Raw genomic sequence first — 18,714 nt, 5'->3', positions numbered from 1 at the left:
ATCATCCCACGGACTGAGGTTTTCCAGCTAGAGCGGTGAGAACCCGAATCGTGTTATATATACTTACGTATGTTCACTGCAGCATAAAAGTCTTCTTTTCTGCCTCCCTCTTTGCCGACCTTGCTGCTACCAGTTTAATGTTAGCGACAGTGATCACTCGAGCAAACTTTAAAATCCTATTTTTTAATTGCTAGTTACTGTTTTACAAGCCTACATGTCTTTTTCTGAAGGCCAACAGCAGCTTTTACATACAGAATTGCTGTCCCCTTAAAATAATCTAGTTTATTTTCAAAACAAACAAACCCTATCTAGTAGAAGCCCATTCCCCTTGTGAAACGTCTTTCTTTTTTGTACTATTTGACTCCAGACTTTAAGATCAAAGTCCTTTCAAGCCCCAGGATTTATCAAAGCCCTGCAAGTGATTTTCTACAAAGATAGCGGGAGTTCAGCCCTGCCGGGGCCTCACCAGACACATCAGAGCGCGGCAGAGGTTTACCACAAGGCCCGCAGCCACACGGCAAGTCAGAAACTGAGCCACGGACACGCAGAGGTGCCAGCTCCTGGTGCCTCACCCTCCGAGCTTCGGGGCCAGAAGCGGAGAAGGCATCCCATCCCGCCGTGTTCATCACCTTTTATTCTGCTCTTGCCGAACCTGTAACTACTCCTCTTTCAAACAAAGCACAAACAGGGCTTACAACCGGAGAAGCAGTTTCACTCCCAGTGAAGAGGGAATGGATTTGTGCCAGAAGGGCACCGCTTCCATCCACGGTCACAGCGAGTTGCCAGACGCAGCACTACAGCTGAGCGTGGCTGGCTGTCTTCTCTGGTACGTTTGCCAGTGCTACGAGCTTCTCGCTCCGCTTTGTGTCGGGTCACAGAAACAAACCTGTCCACGCAAACGAAGGAAGCCTGGCTGCGAGATTTCTGACCCAAACTCACGCCCTGCATCCAGCTCCTTGGCTAAAACCCACGGGCTGGGCAGATCGGGGTGGGAGACGAGCTGCTGGATCTCCGAGGTCCCGGGACAACCACTAAAGCCAGCAGAACGGCCTGACTGCGGTCGCTGGGACTGACCGTGCTCGTTAACACCATGCGGCACGACCACAGAGATAAGTTCGCGTGCGCCCGCGCGCTGGGGAGCGGCAGCTTTCTGCCCGAGGTTTGTTCTTGGACGCCACTGCTGCATCTTCCTGCAGAAAGAGGCCGTGGAAAGAAGGAGCAGAGCCTCCCAGAGCAAGGCAAGCTGGAGACTTCTTCGGGGGGTTAGTTCTCAGAGAGCCACAGCAGCGGCGGCCACGCCAGGACCCTTCACAAGGGAACGTGCAGCTGGGGACCCTCAGGGAGCTGCTGCCGCTGGGCAGCCTCCAAGAGCCCCGAGAAGGAGCCGCTGGCGCGGGGCAGGGCTCGTTCCCCTCAGCCCCGGCAAGGCACAAAGCGAGAAAACCTTGGAGGCTGAGGAGTGCCAGCGTATTTGTCAGGAGAACGCAGTGAGTGTCCTCTGCGAGACATGTACGTAGCAGCAGGGGCAAAAACAAAGCAAGCACTAGTAGCGTGAGTTCCATAAATTCAAAGGTATACATCTGAAGACATTTCATTTAAAAGAAAAGTAAGGTAGAACTGATTAACTAATTGCCACAAAGGCACTTTGATCTCCCTCCAAGCCATCCTTTGTCAGTTTTCAATCAGGACCAAAGGCGTTTCCTGCTACGCCCGGCCAAAATGCAAACCCCGTGGAAACAGCCCCAGAACAGCCACAGAGACCCCACGTCACCCAGCGGCGCCACAGCACCACCTGTCCAAGGGTGCCCCAACCACCAGCGGGACACGGCCGGCGGGACACAGCCGGCACCACGACATCCCAGCGCGGTCCCTGCGGCCCCTCGCAGGCAGGGGCTGGCATGGGGAGGCAGACCCACACCTTCCTCCTTCAAAGGGCCCCCGAGCAGGCGTGGAAGACAGCTGCCTTGACTTCAAAGGCCAGAAGCTTTATGTGCTGTAGAAAAGACTTCCTGTTAAATCCTTATCCGGGCCTATTCAGTCAGCGTGGCGACACAAAGAAGAGGAGTGGTGCAATAGCTGTTTCCGCTTCGCATCAGCTGCGGGGCCTGCATCTCCCTGACGCAACTGCCCCGAATTAGCTGGAGCTCGAAGGTGATGCAACTGCGAGAAGCGTGAAGTAAAAAAAAAAAATGACCTCACAGGATTTACAGCCCTTACTGCCTGCTCCTCAAAGCCCCGAGCACAGAAGTCTCTGCCCGGGAACCGTCCATTTCAGGTACGTTTGCCCATTCAGCCACAGTTACAGCTCTTCGCAAGAAGAATCGAGCGGACCCAAGCTAAACAGACGCGACCTTTCACGTCTGCTTTTTCATCGGCTCCCAGGGCCGCTGCCAAGGCCGCAGCACCGGAGGAATGTGCCTGCGCAGGGGCCGCTCTTGGCACCGGTGCCCGCGGCGCAGCCGGAGGGGCCGGCGGGGGAGGCCGGGGCACCGGGCCCTGCTCCGCCACAGCCGCCCGGCCCGAGGAGGTAATGAAATCCCGGGAAAGGAAATTAAATCCTGGAAACTCACTGCTCGGGAGCCAAGTCAGACATTTAGATAATGACCCGGGATTGTTGATAGCTGCTCAGCCATTTATACTCATGACTCATTATCTCTCTGGGCGAGACACACAAGCAGGAGTTTTATTTGCTCCAGTCAAAACAATTCCATTTTTTTTCGACCTTAAACCAAGGCAAGGAGGCAGTGAACCTGCTTGATCACAAATGCAGCCCCCTCGTCCCAGAGGACTCGTGCTAAAACAGACACCTCCGCCTTTCCAAGCAGTTAGTTTGTAAAACGCACGGTTGGGTACGGGACTGCCGGTACTTCGCTGTGTGTGTGCCTGCTCTTTGGCTTTGCTACAGAAAAGTCCTCTTACACCAAAAGCCAGCTCATTTGAACGGAAAACAAGGTAATCTGAATCACCACGAGGCATCCCTGTGGTCCTAGAAGTAATTGAGGAGTTGCCCAAGGAGGGGTTACAGAGCCCAGGAGTTCCAGCTCCAAGGTGTGCATGCGGCTGGGCTCACCCCGAGCCCTCCATCCCTTTAGGGCCTCTCTTGGACATAAGGGGCAGCCCAAAGGCCTGGGAAGAAGAGGTGGGTCCCTGTCCCAGACTGTCAGATCGGGTCCAAGCGTGTGCGATGCCTGATGCAGCAGGTCTGTGCCTCTGCCCAGCTCTCACGGGGTCAGGCAGCAGCTCACAGCGCGACGGGACGTGCAAATCACTGCCCGCAAGCACCTGGATGAAGCCAGCCTACAGCAGGCTTCAGAACAACACAGAGTTCCCTGCTACGTCCATGAACTCCAGACAGATTTGAGCAGCAGTATTCCTATCTTTAAGTAAAAAAATAAATAAATAAACAAACTGCACACATGAAGGAACTCCAGGATGCAAGGACTCCGCCAGCAGCTCCCGCATGGCACACAGAGGACCATGATTTGTAATCCAGAGCTTTGGTTTAAAGAAAGCCAAAAGGCATCGAGGTCAGCCTTCCACAGACGGGCTCCAGCACCTGGCTGGCACTCGGGCAGGACACGGCTGTTCTCGCTCGTCTTTGCCCCACTCAAAACTTTCAAAAGCGGCAGGACCAGACCAACGCTGCTGCTGGTTCAGCAGGAGAAGCCCTGTCCTCAAACCGAGCCCCAGCCCTCCACGAGCTGCTCTGCACAAGCAGCACCCGCGTCACCCTGGGGGCACCCCGGGGACAGCCGGGGCGCAGGCAGGTGGCTGACCCCAGGCCAGACTCTGCGAGGGCAGAGCACGCAGATGCGTGGCGTGCGAGGGCTGCGGGAACGCCGAATGCAAAGCAGGCCTAGCCTGATTTCTCACGCATTAACGCTGCCTCAGCTGATAACAGGAACCATCCCTGTTTGATCCTCCTCTCCTGTAATACATACACCCTGTCGTTTATAGCAGCAATGCAAGGAGGTCGTCTCATTGTGCCTGTTTTTATGGATCCCATATTACCTCGTGCTGATACGCCCTAGCAGCAGGCACAGCACGGGACCCAGAGCAGAGTCTTTAAGCACAAGGCTCACCACGGAGCCTTGCAGGGGCCGCATCAGTGCAGGGCAGGCAGCCGGGTGCTCCGGGCCACTGGTGCAGCCCCAGCTGCCTGGAGCCCAGGGCTCCTCCAGCAGCGGGGTGGCAGCTCAGTGACACGACCCTGCAAGGGGTTTCTCGCTCCTTAAGCTTTGCCGAGCTCCCTTGGGCTGCCACAGGAGCTTCACCCCCAAGCGACGACTCCTGCACGCGTACACCCCACGTGCTGCCAATAGGCACTTCAAGCAAAAATCCCAGGGAGTGCTGATAAAAGTCCTGCGTCTGAATGAGAGAGCTGGTGGAAACCTGCAAGCCTTATTAAAGCTCAGACATTAATACAGTTACCCCTGGCAGAAAACATGATTTCAGGAAAATGAAGCTTTGCTGCCGTATCAGGTACCAACGCGCTGCATTTGTGTATTTTCAACTGGCAAAATAATCTGTTAAAATAGAGCACTTAGTCATTGTTTTGAAACATGACCTAACTGACTGCTAAAGGAACGGCTGGTTTAGCTTTGTAGCTGCGTCCCAGTTGTGTACATATTTTGGTTTGTCTAGACCTGGATAAACTAAAATAACTGGATTCTCGGTGTCTGTGCGGTGCGCTGGATCAAACCAGCCCAGGACTATTTCAGTGACACCTCGGCTCGCATCCCACCTTGTGCTCGCCTCGGGAGAGCAGCCCTCCTGCCTCCCCGCCGCCCGCAGCACCGGCGGTGCCCGCGGGCACGCCGCAGGAGGACGCCTGCCGCCGACACGTCTCTCACCGGGCTCCTCTTGGAAAGGGGCACGGGGCTGGGGCTGGCCACGAGGGCCGGGCACCCTGCGGCGGCCCAAGGGACGCGCCGCCAGCCACCAGCCTGCAGCACCCAGGGCTGGGGGGGACCCGGGGAGCGAGGCAAGGGCTGCGGTTGCTCCCCCGAGAAGCATTTCAGGCAGCAATGCCCGCTTGCACGCCATGCACCGGAGGCCGGGGAGCCCGGCGGCTTGCACAAAGGCTTCCAGTTGTTCAGGGACAACAGTCACCGTGCCCCGTCCCTGGCAGGAGCCACACGAGCCCCTAGGCGAGGAGGGGAAGAGCACTTTGAAAGCCTAGCAGCGGGGTTTTGCAGCAATTAAAGGAAGCCTGCCCCGAACAGCCCCCTGGGGCTCGCTGCCCGGGGGGAAGATGCCCTTACCCAACCCACGTGGAGCCGCCCTGGGTTTGCGTGGCCCGGAGCCCAGCCCCGTGGCTCTCGGAGCCCAGCGCCTGCCGGGGACACGGCCCCAGCCCCGGAGGGCCGGCAGCGGCCGTAGCGCAGGAAACGTGGCCGGCGGGAGAACGAGCGAACAGGAGGCAGCTCTGCTCGGGTCTGTAGGGACTGAGAGACGGACCAGAGGTCTGTTTAGACCCCCCCAAACACCAGGCTTATCACGCCTGTCCCCAAACAAAAACAGAAACAGGGCTTTCTAGTCAGTACGTTCCTTTTGTGCAAGGATTTAACATTTTATAAAGTTTAAGTGGTTTTTCTAGCGGTGCTCTAAGATGAAGGATACCCTTATGAGCACTGAGCACGGCTTCTCTGCACAGGCCAAGAAATTTTACCTAGTGAATCAGCACAGAGTTCGGTAACCTGCGCCTGAACCAGATCTTTCAGAAAGGAAGGGAACGAAAAAAAGCCAGTCCTGGTGGTACTCAGCGTGGGTTCAGGCCCGCAAGACCACAAAAAGCCGGGTTTTAGCCCAGAGCTCGCCACCGACGCCTTGGGGATCGAGGCGGGGAGCAGAAGCAGGAGGACGAGGGAAACTCAAGTTTTGGTGATTTCGGGTGCGAGGCAGTCACGCAGCTCCTTCAGCCGCGGGGCTGGGGGGGCCGCGGGGGCAGCACAGCGGGCACGGCACCCAGCCGGGACCCCCGGGGCCGGGACCCTCGGGCTCAGCACCCCCCCGGGGCCGGCTGCAGGGCCGAGGAGCCCGGCAGGGACCGCACGACCCCCGGAGCAGAGCCCGGCAGCACGGGCCGGGCCGTCCCGTCTCCGGGCCGCCCCCAGCTGCAGCCCCCGCGGGGTCCCGGAGCTCCCCGCGGCCCGGCCCCAGCCCCCCCGGCCCCGAGCAGCGCCCCCGGCCCGGCCCCGGGGCGAAGCCGGACAAAAGCCGGGGGGGGGGGGGGTGGAAGGGGGGGGGGCGGCTCCGCTGCAGCCGAGACAATGGGAGCGCTGCCGGCCGCACCGAGCGGCATCTCCCCCTTCCCCCGCCTTTATTATTTTATCTCAATTTATTCATCTTATTTTTCCGTCTCGGGAGCGCTGCTGCAAGCGGGGGGGGGGGGGGGGGGTCCTCCTCCATGCAAGCATGGGTGTGGGGGGGGTTCCTCCTCCTCCCGCGGCCGGGAGCTGGGGAGGGGGCGGCGGAGGGCGGGGGGGGGGGATCCGAAGGCAATCCCGAAACGCGGCCAAGTTCCCGGCGCAGGGCTCCCCGCGGCCCGGCCGCCATGCCGAGCGCCTCCCTGCCTCCCGCTCCCAGCCCGTGCCCGGAGAGCAGGCCAAAAAACTTTTCTCTGCCCCCTCCGGGCCGGGCAGGCTGCGGGGGGGCCGGGCTCCGCGGCTCCCGGCAGCGGGCGGGAGGGCCCCGGACTCACCGATGAGCCCCCCCACGAGGAAGGCGATGACCTGGAAGACCAGCAGCACGCCGCCGACGATGCACAGCTTCCTCGTGCTCATGTTCTCGATGATCGCCCCGGCCATCTTCGGCCGCCGCAGGGGCCGCGGGGCGCCGGGCACCGCCCGCCCGCCCGCCCGCACCCACCGCCCGCAGGCACCCGGCACCCGCCGCGCGGCTCCGGCCCCGGCCCCGGCCCCGGCCCCGCTCCGCGCCCGCGCCGGGATGGGGTGGGAGGGGCGGGGCCGCCGCGGGGGGCGGCTTTAGGGAGAGCGGGCGTCAGGGGGAGGGAGGGACGGAGCCCCGCCCCGGGGGGGTGGGGGGGAGACGGGATGGGGTGGGGGTATGGGATGGGGATGGGGATGGGGATAGGGGATGGGGTGGGATGGGGATGGGGATGGGATGGGGATGGGATGGGGATGGGGATGGGGATGGGATGGGGATGGGATGGGATGGGATGGGATGGGGATGGGATGGGGATGGGGATGGGGATGGGGATGGGGTGGGGATGGGATGGGGATGGGATGGGGATGGGATGGGGATGGGGATGGGGATGGGGATGGGGATGGGGATGGGATGGGGATGGGATGGGGATGGGATGGGGATGGGATGGGGATGGGGATGGGGATGGGGATGGGGTGGGGATGGGATGGGGATGGGATGGGGATGGGATGGGGATGGGGATGGGGATGGGGATGGGGATGGGGATGGGGATGGGATGGGGATGGGATGGGGATGGGATGGGGATGGGATGGGGATGGGGATGGGGATGGGATGGGGATGGGGATGGGGATGGGATGGGGATGGGGATGGGGATGGGGATGGGGATGGGATGGGGATGGGATGGGGATGGGATGGGGATGGGGATGGGGATGGGGATGGGATGGGGATGGGATGGGGATGGGATGGGGATGGGATGGGGATGGGATGGGGATGGGGATGGGGATGGGGATGGGGATGGGGATGGGATGGGGATGGGATGGGGATGGGGATGGGATGGGATGGGGATGGGGATGGGGATGGGGATGGGATGGGGATGGGGATAGGGGATGGGATGGGGATGGGGATGGGGATGGGATGGGGATGGGGATGGGGATGGGATGGGGATGGGGATGGGGATGGGGATGGGATGGGGATGGGATGGGGATGGGATGGGGATGGGGATGGGGATGGGGATGGGGATGGGGATGGGATGGGGATGGGATGGGGATGGGATGGGGATGGGATGGGGATGGGATGGGGATGGGGATGGGGATGGGGATGGGGATGGGATGGGGATGGGGATAGGGGATGGGATGGGGATGGGGATGGGGATGGGGATATGGGATGGGGATGGGGATGGGGATGGGATGGGGATGGGGATGGGGATGGGATGGGGATGGGGATGGGGATGGGGATGGGGATGGGATGGGGATGGGGATGGGGATGGGGATGGGGATGGGGATGGGATGGGGATAGGGGATGGGGATATGGGATGGGGATAGGGGATGGGGATATGGGATGGGGATGGGGATGGTGGATGGGGATGGGATGGGGATGGGGATATGGGATAGGAGGGGCGTATGGGATGGGATGGGGATGGGGATGGGGAAGGGGATGGGGATGGGAATGGGATGGGGATGGGATAGGATGGGATGGGGATGGGATGGGGATAGGGGATGGGATGGGGATAGGGGATGGGGATGGGATGGGGATGGGTTGGGGATATGGGATGGGCGGGGATGGGCTGGGGATGAGACTAGGGAAGGGGCCAGGGATGGGGATGAGGATGGGGCCAGCAGCCAAGCACTCCCCTCACCAGCTCCTCACCCCCCTGGTCCCAGGCACAGCTCGTGGGCTCGTGCCCTGCAGCCCAGCGTGGGAGCGCGGCTCTGGCGCCTGCCCTCGGGGCTTGCAGCGAATCCCGCCAGCTACAGCTGATGCTGGATGGGGGTGGCTGCAAACGCTCCTTGGGAACGTGCCACGGAGGGAGACAGCCGGTGGCAAACGTGTGCGCGGGAAGCAGCAAAATGAAAGATGGGTCAACTCTGTAGAGGTGCAAACAAATAATAATCTAAAGCAAGTGGTCAATAACGAGAAAAAATAGAAGAAATATGCAAAAAAAAAATCTACAGTAATCAAAGACGGTAAAGCTGTGTAAGTGCTGGCAGCACGGTATGGGTGGTAGCTACGCACCCAAACCAGCAGGTTCCAGCACCACGTTTGCTTGGGATGCAGACATCTCCGTGCTGTTATATTGCCCAGCACAACGGCAGCTTTTTGAGCTATGAATTGCAGGCAGCGGTGACAGCAAATGCTTTTGGTCATTTTTTTTTTCCTTATTTATTATTATTATTTTTTACATTACAGTTATGACTTCATTTTTAAAAACGGCTCCTGATGGCCAAGCCCTTTGTACCCATTGTGAACCCAACAGGATCATTCCCATGATGTGCTTGCAAAATCAAAGCCTGTCAGTGGATTTTTGCCAAGACCAATACCAAATACTTTGTACAAAAATGTAAGAGGTAGAGCTAAGACCCTGCCATGATAAAAGCACCTTTAGTGAAAAAAAAAGAAAAGTAAAATAACAACAACACTGGAAGAAACACTTGGCATTATAAGGCACTTTCTATGTGTACCACATTCCTACATCTTTAAAGCCACAAAATTTGGGCATATTAATTACGTGTGACTTTAGACACGAGTTCAAAGGGGGCAGAGCAAATACCATAGTGAACTGGGGTCTCTCTTTTACCAAAAAGTGACCCCACAAAACTCTCACAAAAGAGAAACCGGCCCAAGGTGTAGCAGAAAGCACACCCCTAGCCATCGCTTTTCCTTTCCAGCTATTTACAGATAACGATTCTACCTCCGTAAGGTCTCCAGAATCAATCACCTCCTACCTGCCGGTTATTAAATTACTTTTTCCTTACTGCTCCAGGCTGTTTTGAAAGCCTCAGCTGCAAAAGACCTGTCTGACAGTCAGCTCGGGGCAGGGGAAGGAGTCTTTCCACAGAGAGCTCCTTGCAGCACTGTGCCTAGAGCCCAGGCTTTCAAAGGATTTAGGGGTTTAAAGCTGCAGGTAAGTGCTTAGTGGGATTTTCACAGGCTCCTAATCTTCGGTGCTACATATCCATGCTAAAAGTGACTGCAAAAGTTTTAAGAAAACTGTCTTTGGATGCGCAGTTTTCAAAGAGATCAAACTTGCCGAAAGTTTCAGTATCTTCTTTTTCACCCGTTGTCTCATTTCAGTTGGATAGTTAGTAGAAATTGTCAGGAAAGAAATGCTAGAATTTAGGGGTATTTGTCAAACCCAATGGTAGAAGGACACGCGCTGCAAATGCAACGTGCAGGCTGGGCAGAGGAGTGTCTGTGACCAGGATGTGGAGGTCAAATGGCATGACCGTAGCGATAATTTCTGTCTTTAGAAAGCTAAAAAGCCAACCAACTCCCTGCTGAAATTATTTGGACCCGTCTTGCTGCATAGAAGTTTTGTATTGAGCTGCTTCATTTTTGCTTTACAAGAGCAAGTTTTTTAAACATTAGTAGCAGCCCGCCAGCCCAGCACTGGGCTGACTCCGTAGGTATTTTACAGAGTAGCAGCAGCCAAAAATCTGGTTAAATTACGGCCATCCGCGGCCAGATACACTCTGCTGCCCCACGTGAGGCTGCCCCGTGTGCCAGCTGCCCCTCGGCTCCGCGGCACCTCCCGGGGGGGCATCGGTGCTGCTGGACAGCAGCACTGCAGCTGCCTGGGTTGTTGGGAACACCTAGCACACAGCGCTGAGTTACTCCTAGAAATAAATAGCCGGGAGTTTGCTGCTACAGGGGAAAGACGATGGAAAGCCTTCGCAAACACTGCTCACTTCTCACTGCTCGCTGCTCGCATCGGTGACTTCACCTTCCTGGTCTCGTACAAGTGCTGGTAGCAGGGAACGTTTTCTCAGAGAACAGGAAAAGGGCGTTTTGTGTCGTTTCCAGAGCACAGATGGAGAGGAAAAATTTATCTCTGTGAGAAAATCCTTTTCTGGGGTGTGTAATGATACTCAAATGTCACTCTTGGTGTGGCATCCATCAAAAAAGAAAGGTGGGGGGGGGAGAGGCGGTGACCAGATGGAGACCCATGGCTCGTAACTGCCCATTGCAGTTAGGATTAGGAAGAAAATTGACAAATATGCAGTGTTTCATCTTAAAAACCAGGCAGATGTGAGTGTACTCAGCTCCTGAGGCCATTTCTCTTCAGCCAGTTTGGCTTAAGTAGAACCTTGCCACTGTTTGTAGCCCTCGATCCACAAAGTGAGTTGTTTATTATTATTATTATTATTATTATTATTATTATGTATTTATTTATTTATTATTACGGCACCTTTTACTGGAGTGCCCCCAGCCTGCTGATCTGAGATCCCATGCTGCTCCTCAGCCTTTTACCCGCCCAACCCGGAGCTCCATCCCTGCCAGAGCCCGGCCTCCTGGCACGATTTCTCTGATGACAACACAGCAAGACAGAAAGGAACACAAACTTGGCAGGGGAATTACCCAGCCGCCGCGAATGCAACCCTAAAGCACACGGGACCTCAAACACCGAGGACAAAAGACCCGTACAGGACGCTCCCATTGCCTGCTCTGCCCGTCTTGCGGGTGCTGAGCCCCGCAGCGGTGCTGGGGTCCCCCGGTGTCCCCCCAGCCCCTCTCGCTGCTCAGCCTCTCTCCGTCCAGCGCGCCCCACTGCGTCCCTTGTGCCTGGCAGGCGGCTGAGCAAAGGGACCCCACTATTCACTGGGTGCGGGGCAGGTAGGAGAACCACCCAGGTAACTCCCCTTCCTGGTGGCTTTTCTCTGATGTGCTCTGGGCGGTTGGCAACGCCTCCCTCGCGTAGTGCGGTGCCCGAAATGCCCCAGAACGGGGCTTCGGCGGGGGCGTTGGGGCCTCCAGGCTGCATGTAAGCCAAAACAGAGCTTGTAATTTGACAGAGCACGTTTTAGCTTGTCAGGCTGAAAGTGCAGACTTGTGATATCCTGAAGGAGGGGCCAATAACAGTGTATTAAAATAATTTATATTTTATTAAAGATTGCTTAAACCGGATTATTCAATCTTGTTTATAGTCTTTACAATTGCCATGTGGTTAAAAGGCTCAAGCCATCAAAAGCGAATCTGTGGAAAGCCTGAATTTTCAGCATTTTTTGGAGTCTGCCAAGCTCTCTCTTTTGACCATTAATCCAATCAGCAGGAAGCAAAGCTTCTGCAGCAGGATATCTGAACAAGTCTAGGGCAGATCCATCATCAGTCTGTCACCAAACTTCCAAGTTCTTCCTTCCAAGCCCCTTCCATGACATAATGATCATCTGGCAGTACGTACAGCTCTACTTGAATCCTTCAGCTTGATTCACTAAGCAATCAGCCGGAGGCCCCGAAGTTTTCCCTCATGCAAAGCGCCCTCACCCAGCCCTGTGTTACCGCCCCCCACCTCCCCAAGACACATTTCAAGAAAGCCGTGGTTCCAAGGCCACAAGAGCCAGGTCACTCGGAAGGTGTTGCTAATTCACAGCTGGGGGGCTGAAAATGGTCTGAATGTGGTCCGAATGTGTCGTACTAGTCAAAACGGCATCACCGACGTTTTGGACAAGAGCAATTTTGCGCGAGCAGACTTTGCAGAGGGCCGTGCATCAGCAGCCAAAGCTGTGCTCACTCGCCACAACTGACCTTCCCTTACAAAGACCGCTCCAGCCCAGCATTTCCCTACCTGCACGTCAGTGAGTTCTCTCTCTGCAGCGATGGGCACCGCTGGCACCTGATGGAAAGCCGCACAGCCGGCTGACGGACCCCGAGGGAGCTGCACGTCCGGGGAGGCGCCGCGGGCAGGAGCAGTTGTACATCCACAAGGTGCACCCGCGGCGTGCGAGGCGGCTTTCTCCCAGGTTTGTGTCCTCCTCAGCAGCAAGCAAAATGTTTTTTCTACGAGATACAGACACTTTAATATCACAAAATGAAGTCCAGTTTGCCATCCTAGGACAGTAAGCTTACCGTTAGTAAATTCCTTCTACTAGCTGAGCTGCACAGTTGTTTATACTAAAACCTTCACGCTTCCATCCCTCCTGTGTTCAGAATAAAAAGAACAAATTTCAGAGTTTTTGGACAGCCTCTTACCATTTTTCTATTAAGCCTTTACATTCCCACAAATCCAATCCTTTCCAAGCTCAGCACTGAGGACCAAATTAGCAGATGCAACTAAATTTAGACCACAGCCATTTTTCATAGTCCCATGAGAAGTGAACAAATGCACACGTGCTGAACATGTGCAGTTGTGGTACCTGCTTCAGAGTTACAACACCAGGGAACAGACCTTAATTCAGTTTTAGTAGAAGCTGATATTAGTTAATCAACAAGGCAAAAGCAAGAGAGATTTAATCATATTCCAGTGGCAACATTACTGTAGATGAAAAAGCTGACAAATATGAACTAGCTGTGCCATTTTATTCCTCTATCAAATAAGATACAGTTAGGTAGTTTGGCTATATTGGTTGTTGAAAAAAAAAAGAAAAAAGAAAAAAAAAGAAAAAAGAAAAAAAGAAAAAGGAAAAAAAAAGGAAAAAAAAAGATCCCAACTCTCAATGTTTGCATTCTCTGTACGCAGAATTATCAGTTAATGCAAGTTGAAGACTTGGAAGTCTTGAGAAATTAGAAATTTAATGTTAGACTAAACCAACATATGCACCCAGCTAGTGTCCTTATGAGACATTCTCGAAATACCAGCTAAAAGCAAACATAAAGTATGTATTAGTTTTAAAGATCTCCTAGAAAGAGACATCTGTTTTGGAACAACCACAAAGGGCTAACGCCAAAACTATCCCGTAATAGTTATGAGCTGTAATTTGACATTTTAGATACACATTCCTCTTGCCAAATAATCTCATATTTTTGCTCTTGGCAGAGAAAATAAAGAGAATCATATATCCAAGATGAGTAATTTAGTACAATGTAATCAAGGCAAGCTGCTCCAGACTAGGGACTGAATTAGAGTGAGTAAGACAGGGTTTTTTTGTCCTTTAAAATACAAGTGTGTGCAGTATATGGGGAAATATTTAGAAAGAAAATGGTTTTCTTTTTAATCTTATTTTCCGTCTGAGCCAAGTGTAGGCTCCGATTCCAAGAGCAGATGATGAGAGGTGGGGTGCCCAGAGCAATATTGCTGCTAGCTCTGCTCCTCGGAGGTTTCCGTCCCTGCGGACACACATCCCAGTCAAGCAACCTGCTGTTCCCCAGCTGTCCCAGTTCATGACCCAGCACGTTCACGCGAACTGTCACTGATGTCTCGTTACATCACTACACAGGGCTGCAAATGGAGCTGCCCAAAAACCACTGGCAGATCCCACTCCTGCTAGGAGGTGATCCACGGCAGCAGAGCGCAGCGTGCAGCTCAGTAATACCTGCCCCAGTTGTCACCAATTAATCCACCTGTAATTACGAGTTAGAGCTCTATGTCCCAGGGCAGGGAAGTGTCTTGTAACGGGAGTAGCACGTTGCTGTCTCTGTGTCACTGCCTTTTTCAGCATCATTCAGCTCTGCTAACTAACAAAAACAGTTAATGTGCATATAAGCAAAAGAGCCAAAGGAATTTGTGTTGCTGAATCTTGTTATCCTCATTTTACTCAGACTGTAAAATAAACAAATGATACAGCTAGCAAGGAAGAAAAAAAAAAGAAAAAAGCAAAAAAAAAGCAGTCTCTAGTCTTAATGCAGTAATTCACTTCCATACGCAGCAGTGTGAGCTCTTAGCCAGCCCAGCTATCTCCTCTGATCCCAAACGCAAGTTGGAGAAACGTCTCCGCTGCCCCAGTTAACAGCTGGGTGTTCCTGTGCAGACCCACCTCAGTCAGCTGGAAGGCAGCATCCTGTTACATTGCGAGGGGTGGACTTGCTGGAGCTCGTCCGTCGGCATTCCTTGAGTTCTCTGCTCCAACTACAGGAAGGACTGACCCAGATACTTCTGAATATTGACTTTTCTCACATTCCGAAGTTGGCTTTTTGTTGTTGCTGTTGTTGTTGTTTTAATTAGAGTAATTTCCACAGTTCCCTGTCAGGCATGTCTTTAAAGTAAAAACAATTAGTGTAAGCACATATCTTAAACTCTGACATGGATTTTATTTAAATTCTCATTCACTTTTCTGAGAACACACACCTGGCAGGGAGCAAACATACCTGTTAAACGGTATTATTTTTAAGAGGTCTTAAGTTATATTAAAATGCATCACTCTAAGCCAAGGAAGCACATCACTAACAAAATGACACATTCCAGCATTTAAATCTAATTTGTACTGTGATTAAGCTGATGTTTACCAAATGCTGCAGTATATTCTGATGCAAATCACTATAGTTATTTTATAACAGAATCACAGCCATTTCAGCTGGAAAAGACTAATTTGGTTATCCTGTGTATTGCTGTCGTTGCAAAATTTTATCAAAGTGTATTCACCCATTCAAGCAACAGTAAATAACGAGACAAAAGGGTGGGAAAAGTAAACGCAGTTCCTTAGCTCCAGCATTGCTCATGGCTTTAGAGAATGAATGAATTTGTAAAGAGACAGCCACATACGATGCCCGTCTCATGTCAAGGACTGACAAGAATGGAAAATCACAGAGAAAGTTCTAAGAACATACACTCCTTCAGCCTACATAAAGAGGTGGTGTATTTTCAGGCCATCTGATTTTGTAACCGTAATAAGCCCTGTCTAGAAGAATAATGCAAACCATGCAGAGTGTGTCACAGAAGACCACGTTTCCTCCTAAGGCAAAACAGAAACCTGAAATCATTGTCCTGGAATGCGCTGAAACCTCTTAGCACAAGTTCCTGAAATATTCACGAACATTAAGAAAAGAGCAAACTTTTTGGAGAGCGTACTACTTAGATGTAACCTGCCATGTACATGCCATCCACTAAGCTCTGAAAACGCAGGAGGAAGACTTTTTACAGAAAGTAAAGGCAGTAACATGGGCGTGGGAATTTTATCTTCTGGCTGCCATAACGTCGATGAATTCAGCTCCTCGATCGCTCACGCTAACTGGGGAAATTCTTATGGGACAGGTAGTTTGCTAGCGTATAGAAGTGAGTAATTCTGCATATCAAGATGAAAAAAATACGTTAAATGTGTATATTATTAATAAATAATAGAGGAAGCACTGAGCTCTAACATGCCAGCTGGACGGAGCTTTTAACATTAACCGTGTCTGAGGGTGAGGCACAGGACAGCGTATAAGGAGGCAGAGGAGGGTCCGACGCTGCTCTCCCAGCTCCGGGGCTCAGACTGCTCCTCGACTTCTGTTACTTCTGGAAAGCACAGAGACAGGCACCTTTTCAATCCCAAATTCTTATGTTAAGCACTGTGGGAATGGAGAAAAGAGGAAAAATAAAGGGAAAAGAGAAATAAGGAGATGAGAATGTCAGCCCTGGACCTGCAGCCCCGCAGCCGTCACCGCCACCACGTCCGGCCGCTTCTCGGAGCTCGTTTCTCCTGCTGAGGGGCTACGTGCCTCTGGCTGGCCGGGTCAGGAGTTCGCCCAGCAGGAATTAGTCATCTTTAGGGAGGTTTGGGACCACGGAACACAGCAACTTCACATTAAGTGCTGGCAATAAGTGCTAAAGAGACCGCTGTTGAAATGTTTATGTCTTTTGCAGAGACATAAATATTTGGAGTATAGCAAAAGACACTGCTTGGCATCAGCAGGCAGTAAGCATTTTACCTGATTACTTGGCTCCGTTTCCAAAGACATTTCTTTTGGCAGCAGTATCAGCTCAGACAGCCTCTCCTCTCCCCAGCCACGGCTGTATGAATTATCCTTGCTCCGTGCTGGTAAAGCAGGTTGTGGTGCCATACAGAGAAACCCGACAGAAAGAAAGCTGCAGAGAGGAAAAGAAAGAGAGAAAGAGAGAAAGAAGGACATAATGAAAGAAAGAAAAAGAAAGAAAGAAAGAAAGAAAGAAAGAAAGAAAGAAAGAAAGAAAGAAAGAAAGAAAGAAAGAAAGAAAGAAGGAAGGAAGGAAGGAAGGAAGGAAGGAAGGAAGGAAGGAAGGAAGGAAGGAAGGAAGGAAGGAAAGAAAGGAAGAAAGGAAGGAAAGAAAGGAAGAAAGGAAGGAAAGAAAGGAAGAAAGGAGGGAAGAAAGGAAGAAAGAAAGAAAAAGAAAAAGAAAAAGAAAAAGAAAAAGAAAAAGAAAAAGAAAAAGAAAAAGAAAAAGAAAAAGAAAAAGAAAAAGAAAAAGAAAAAGAAAAAGAAAAAGAAAAAGAAAAAGAAAAAGAAAAAGAAAAAGAAAAAGAAAAAGAAAAAGAAAAAGAAAAAGAAAAAGAAAAAGAAAAAGAAAAAGAAAAAGAAAAAGAAAAAGAAAAAGAAAAAGAAAAAGAAAAAGAAAAAGAAAAAGAAAAAGAAAAAGAAAGAAAAAGAAAAAGAAAAAGAAAAAAAGAAAAGAAAAAGAAAGAAAGAAGGAAAGAGAATAGAGCTGCAGAGAAAATCACTTCCAGGTGCAGCCCCGGACTGTTTGACGTTCAGTGTCTGGGTTTCTCAGGGTGCAGCTCCCGCAGCCACCCCATCCTGTCCCTGCACAGCTTCTCGTACAAGCACAGCATGAGATGGCCTGAGGAGCTGATCTGGCTGGAAGACAGTTGTTTTGTTGGGATGCGATGTGGATTTTTGTTTTTCCTGCTGTATTGTTGTCCCATCTGGGCCACAAAGAGGCTGTGCAAATTCCTGTAAAAGTGTTTTGTGGGGTGAACTGGATGAAGAATTCATCCACGTTAAAGATAAAGAAGGGGAGGATGGCGTAGGAGATGTCAGTACTTCCAACCTAATTCTCAGCCCAGCTACACAAACAGTTTCACCAAGATCGCAGCGTGACGCAAAGCAGAGCAGCAGGGTGCTTCATCGGGCGCTGTCCTCAAAGGAAACGGCCCTGCAGCGCGGCCGCGGCTGCAGAACCACCCCGCGGACCTCGGCCAAGCCGGCACACCCTGCAGAGCCTGGCTCCCTCCTGTCCCGCTCACTTTGTGTTTTCCTAAATGGAAGCTACCGTGAACTCCTGCAGTTCTGCTTCCTAAAAAGTGCCCCTTAACGCTGGAGTTTGGCACGCACCCGCCCCAGGGCACGGCAGCTCCCTACCGGGGTTCGCACCGACTTCAGCCGGCAGCAAACGGCCCCGCTCTGCCTCCGGGGTCGCTCTCTGACAGCCGATGCTGGGAACATGAAGATATAAGAAATAAGAATTTGCCAGAGTGGCCTAGGCACAAAAATTCTTGTTCCCCCTGCCGAAGCCAGTGCCAGGTTCTTTCCCAGCCCAAGTTCCTCCTCCCTGGCTGCTGCAGACATGGCAGATGGAAGCAGTTTTTCACGGATCCCTAAAGCAGGTGATCCCTAGGTGTAGCTGGGCTTACGAGCCTGTTTTATCCCTGTTCCTCTTACCTGAGGCCCTCGCATGATGCAGGACGGACACAGCTTTGCGTCCAGGGATGGCCCTCACCCAGCTGGGGTCGGCCCGGAGCATCACCTGGACACCAGGTGGCAGCATTAGGTCCGCATGCAAACCCTACAGCGGTTCCAAGAGATCCGCATCTGGACTATCAGTTTGTAGATTTACCAAAGAAACAAAACAACAAACAAACAAACAAACGACAAAAACAAAACTAAAACAAACAAAAAAAAACCCATACGTTTTGTGGAGCAGTTACACAGGCAAAGTTTCCCCCTGTTTTTAATCTGCTGATTTATAGTTGCATAAACACAAGCATTCTTGGAATGAAAATTGCTTCATAAGGCGAAGGCAGAGTTAAAGGTCATTTCCTTCTAGAGAGTAAACGACACTGCTATGCAATCTATGAACTTGGAGCTTTTTTTTTTTTTCCTTCTTGTTCTTTGAGTAGAGTGACTTTGCTTCTTTTATATGTATTTGAAAACAAAATCCAATAGAAACGTTGCAGAACGACTGGGGCACAAACTATTCTGAGCTAGCAGGAAGCGAGCGCCGCGTAC

The 18,714-nt window shown here is 52.5% G+C and overlaps 1 protein-coding gene and 1 long non-coding RNA gene across 2 annotated transcripts in view; both read right to left on the bottom strand.

Moving 5' to 3' along the window:
* The window catches only part of WLS (Wnt ligand secretion mediator), a 32,102-nt gene extending 25,196 nt beyond the window's left edge, over positions 1-6,906 (bottom strand). Inside the window, exon 1 of the mRNA XM_080603534.1 lies at positions 6,704-6,906. Coding sequence (XP_080459660.1) covers positions 6,704-6,809 — 106 coding nt within the window. The 5' untranslated portion in view covers positions 6,810-6,906. The remainder of the gene's footprint in view (positions 1-6,703) is intronic.
* Positions 6,907-8,407: 1,501 nt separating this feature from the next.
* On the bottom strand, positions 8,408-18,714 carry LOC308199325. The gene is made up of 4 exons (XR_013954579.1): positions 16,441-18,714; positions 14,571-14,789; positions 12,727-12,797; positions 8,408-12,657 (listed from the first exon to the last, which is right to left on the bottom strand). It is a non-coding gene; the product is annotated as an uncharacterized lncRNA (long non-coding RNA).

This window comes from Anser brachyrhynchus (genome assembly GCF_964034855.1).
Source record: "Anser brachyrhynchus genome assembly, chromosome: 8".
NCBI lineage: Eukaryota > Metazoa > Chordata > Aves > Anseriformes > Anatidae > Anser > Anser brachyrhynchus.
This window is presented reverse-complemented; position numbering and strand designations above follow the sequence as displayed.